The 4,860-nt window shown below is 32.7% G+C and overlaps 1 protein-coding gene across 1 annotated transcript; it reads right to left on the reverse strand.

Moving 5' to 3' along the window:
* LOC107605735 (arabinosyltransferase RRA3) lies at positions 1,864-4,183 on the reverse strand. Its single transcript, XM_016307705.2, has 2 exons — positions 3,815-4,183; positions 1,864-3,298 (listed from the first exon to the last, which is right to left on the reverse strand). The coding sequence occupies exons 1-2, from the start codon at positions 4,001-4,003 to the stop codon at positions 2,177-2,179; spliced, it is 1,311 nt and encodes a 436-aa protein (XP_016163191.1). The 5' UTR covers positions 4,004-4,183; the 3' UTR covers positions 1,864-2,176.

A 4,860-nucleotide genomic window follows, 5' to 3' on the forward strand; every position in this document is an offset into this window, starting at 1 on the left:
TTATTCTTTTATAATAAAACTATATATTTAGATTTTTATTAAAGGTCTAGATTAACCTAATAGATTTATCTGACTATTTTATAAGCTTGAGTCTGACCTGTTAAAGAATTTAAGTTTTTAATGTAGTTTGAGTTTGAATTTATTTTTTATCAGATCAAGTCAACACACAAATTAGATTGCAGACTCCTGATAGATCGATTTTTTTTACCCTAGTTTCAAAACAGTAAAATTAAACAAAGAATATACTATTTGAATATAATAATAGATTTAGAAAAAAAAATGGAAGTTAGTAGAAAAAATTTCTATATACTATTCGAAACTTTTAAGTAGCAAAATAAATTGCACATTTTGAAATTTTAAGAGATAAATTTTAGTCAATAATTAAACAAAGACTTGTATATGGATTTCACAATCTGGCTCAATAAATAAGATAGTTGGCCAGTAATTTTAGGGTAAGATTCCTGAATAAATTGTATACAAGTCAAGATGAAGAACATGATATTAAATTGATTTTTATTTTATTTTATTTTATTGTTGTTTGACAGTTGGAGGAGGGTTTGGCATTGATCCAAGATGGAGTGTGGAACCAAAAAGTAGCAAAAGGGTTGGCAATAAATAAATATAAACAAATAACTTGCATTTATTATGACCCACAAACATGTAATTATATGAGCAAACTGGAAATTGGATTTTCTAGAAGATGTACCAAATTTTAATTAATTTTGTATATATAAGACATCTTCATGCACATACTTTACACAATAATAAATGGTATAATTTATGTGGTTATTATTATGGTACTTATAGTCTTAGCCAGTTATATAATTTTTTTGTTTTTTTTTGGTTCCCGTTGGAGTCCTTCACAATGCAACTATGCAAGTACACAGATCAATTTTATATTGGCTCTTCTATCCAATTTAAATTGAATTTTACATTGACTATATCATATTTCTTAATTCACTTTTACTTCATTCTTATAAATTTATTAAGTATCTAAAATAAACACCAACTTAAATGTGCTCATAGCCAATACTCGCATTATTGCTCTCGGAAAAATACAAGAAAATGTCTAGACAATCATAATGTAAGGGATTAAGTAATTAATTCTATCTTTTTTTTTTTTTTGAAACACTAGAGTAAAGAAATAAAATAACCCCAATGGACGAAAATAAAGAATTATATTGAATTCGTGTTAATTATTGCTTTTCTTATAGAATGAGTAATGAATAATTCTGTTTTTTTTTCTTTCCTCAGAAAACCAGGTGCATGTCATGCGGAACAGAGTTTGCAGCTTATGCTTCTGAAACATAACATTCATAATTAATTTAGGAGACATCAAATTCAATTCGGATAGTGATATTTTTAAGAGTGCAAGGATTAATATAGCAATAAACTTGTTATACAAATAACCGATAAAAGCATCATTTAGATTGTGGATATTCTTGAAACACGCATTAAATTTGTATTAAAATTCTCTTCCTTTTTTTCCTTCTAAAAAACATTGGCTCTACAATAAAATTAATTTTGGTGAACATATTCTAAAATAGATTTAATTTTCATTCACATGATAAAAAAGTTTTGTTACGTAATATTATCTTAATAAAATTAGTTATTTTTTTTGTTCATAGTGTAAATAATTATTTAAAAAAATATAATAGTTATTTTTTGTGGTTATAATAATTTTTTTTAATTCTCTAACCATAAACATTAGAGTATTTATAAGTTAATAGCCAACAAAATCACTAGTTAAATTGACGTTAACTTTTCACTTGAAGTTTTTTTGCAAATGAAAACTCACTGTAATTATCTTCATATGAAATTGATATTTAAAAATTATTAAATGATTTGACAAATTTGACTAAATTATCTATGGCTTGTTAATTATTAACTTCACATGAAAACAACAAGTGTTCAGCTTTTGTCCTTTTCTGCATACTACTACCTAGCTAAGTCATCATCTCCCATTCTATTTCATACCCCAAAAGCATTCTTACAAACAGTTAGTTTCTCTCCTTAATGGGAACCACCCAAGTGTATAGACTAGAATAAATCTATTGAATTAACATTCCAATGAGTAAAACTGAAACCAAAGCACTCATGGAGATAAAACTGATCTTGGTAGGTGAAGTAAAATGATTCCCTATGTGTAACTGTATCACTACCCTCCCCATATTTTTTACCACTCAGAACCATCTGGGAAATTATCCAGCGCATCTTGTTTTCCATTGACATAGAAATCAACCACTGCCTTCATTCTTTCGAATTTATCAGGATGGTAGTTAATATGTACAATCACCGGCTTCAACTTCTTAAGTGGATTGCTTTTCCTAACTGTCTTGAACAGAACCTTGCTGTTCATAAAAAGGTACATATCCATTGTTCTCTTGGCTGCATAAACTCCATCATAACCAGGATGCGAAGGGAAAAAGAGCTCTTCGTTGAAAACGGCCTGGTCCCATGCTTTTGGATCCAGGGAAAGCCGGGTAGCGACACGATCTAGGAGCTCGATTGATGGAATAGTAGGCCTTATGTAAAAGAAACCAGAGTTGTAAACCCATATTCTCATCGTATGAGCATACCTCGCCCAACCCATTGAAGGTTCATCGAAGACATCATTATAACCGTAGGCTGTCATGTTATTGTGGCCATCAGACATTGATTCCACATCTGAATCTCTATAAAGATGATCAAATGGGTTCTGCAAGTATACAATATCAACATCCGAGAGAATAACACCATAACCCAGCTGCAAAAATTCTCTTAGAATACGAAATTTCAATCCAGAGACAGCATGGTTATTACCAGCCTTGGCGACTGAATCAACATATTTATCCGGATCTCTTCTATATACCGGAACATCATTCAATTTGCAGAATTCTTCGGTTTCGCTGTCTAAGGCAACTACTAAGTAATTAGGTATGCCAACCTTCTTGATGTTGGTAAACCAGAGCTCCAACATTTCCTTCACATTGTAGGTTGCAAGGCAAACTATAAGTTCTTTATAAATAGCAACATCCTTCAAGATCTTTGCCAATCTTGGATTCACGGATTCGTCCGGAGCCACGGTTGGATTAGTCCTGAGACCCTTGACAGTGCCAAAAGGCCCAGCCTTGTGCTTCTCACCCAGCACAACAACCTGCTCCAGTGCATGACCCTTTCCTTGCTCCGCCATCCGCAGCTTCTCCATTAGACTCCTGACCTGTTTCTTGAGCTCAGAATTCTTCTCCCTCGCTGCCAGAATATCGGTTTTCAGCGCATTAACTTGTTCCGGCAATACACACGCGACAGATGAAACCATCTTACAAACGAATAGCAAAAGCAAGAGCCATCATCAGACATTAAAGTACTATGCTAAATCAAACAACACAGAATCATAGCATTTGAATTTTAAGTGCCAAGTGCAATAGATCAACACTGATAATGATCAAAATACATCATAAAAAAATACAATAATAATAAATGAACCACAATGTTAGCCTCCAATATTCAGTTTCCGAAAAAATTATCCCCTAAGAAATTAAATACTAATAGTAAATTAGTAACAATACATCAACACAGTGCCAATTTCATTCAGCTCATTCTGAATTCAAAACCTTACAGTGATTTGAAATGAACCAAACCAAACCCTAAATTTACAAAATTTTAGTTTTTGCTGCTCAAATATTGAAGCTAGAGAAAAAATATACTTGAGGTTGAAGGAACCAGTGATCACAGACAAATCAAAGTTCAAGTGCAAGTTCTAATCAATTATAGTAGATTATAATTTAAATAAAAAACAGAGAGAGAAAAAAGAAAAAAGAAAAGAAAAAGCAACCTGAGGATGTGAAATTCGAGTTTTGAGTTTGCGATGATGAGGACCGAAGAAGAGGCCATGGGGAAAGAGGAATGCGAAGACGCAGCCGACGATAACGCCGACGAGGACGGCGGCGGCGATCGGAGATCTGAAGAAGAGGGAGGAGTGGGCTTTGTCTTTGCTCAGCAACGCGTCTCTTCGACCCGCCATTGAAAAGGAACCTTCTTCTTCTTCGTGTTTTTCACATTAAAATTGACGGAAAATAATAATTAAAAAAAACAAAAGGATTTTATTTTTTTTTATTTATTGGTTATTATTTTAATAGTTTTGGCTTTTTGAGCTGAGAAAAGAAGAGAGTAGAGTGGGAATCTTTGTTCTCTTGCAGTAGCCACTTCACTACTCACTAGTAGTGGCTAATTTTTTTGGTTATGGAGGAGGGGCAGGTGTTGTGCTGGGCTATGAAAGATGGGGTGTTACATAGAATTGTGGGATAGCTTTTAGCTCAGATTTGATAAGAAGAAATCGGACCCTTCGAATTCTTTATTTTGAAAAATTTGTAAACAAATCGGAGGGTCTGTTTTGCTTGTAGCATACAATATTTATATAGAAAAAATCGGACCGTGCGATATCTTCTGAGTAAAATGGATGGTCCATTTTTTTTGTTGGTTTTTTGTTTAAATTTGGATATACTAGTCGCTGGGTCCGACTTGTGCATGATAATTTTTTTTTTAATTTACAGGAAATCGGAGGGTTCGAGTTCCCTTCAGCAACTCGCAGGGTCCGATTACTGTCTTCCTGACACCATAGCTTGGTAAAGCTCCCCTGCTCTCTATATCCGCGTCCTACACTAACGTTGCCTCCATAATAAAATTAATTTGCGACTAGTAGTTGCCAATTTCATTCTCTTTTTTTCTTTTTTTCTTTTTTTTTACAACATAATTAATTACTAATTACACCCTCACTAATCACTCTAGGTTACAAGAGAAATGCTACAAAACCATTATAATTTATTGTTTCTAGTCATTAATTAACTATCAATATTAAAAAGTATGAAATAAATTAAGTTA

Source organism: Arachis ipaensis, chromosome B06 (assembly GCF_000816755.2).
Source record: "Arachis ipaensis cultivar K30076 chromosome B06, Araip1.1, whole genome shotgun sequence".
NCBI classification, from domain to species: Eukaryota; Viridiplantae; Streptophyta; class Magnoliopsida; order Fabales; family Fabaceae; genus Arachis; species Arachis ipaensis.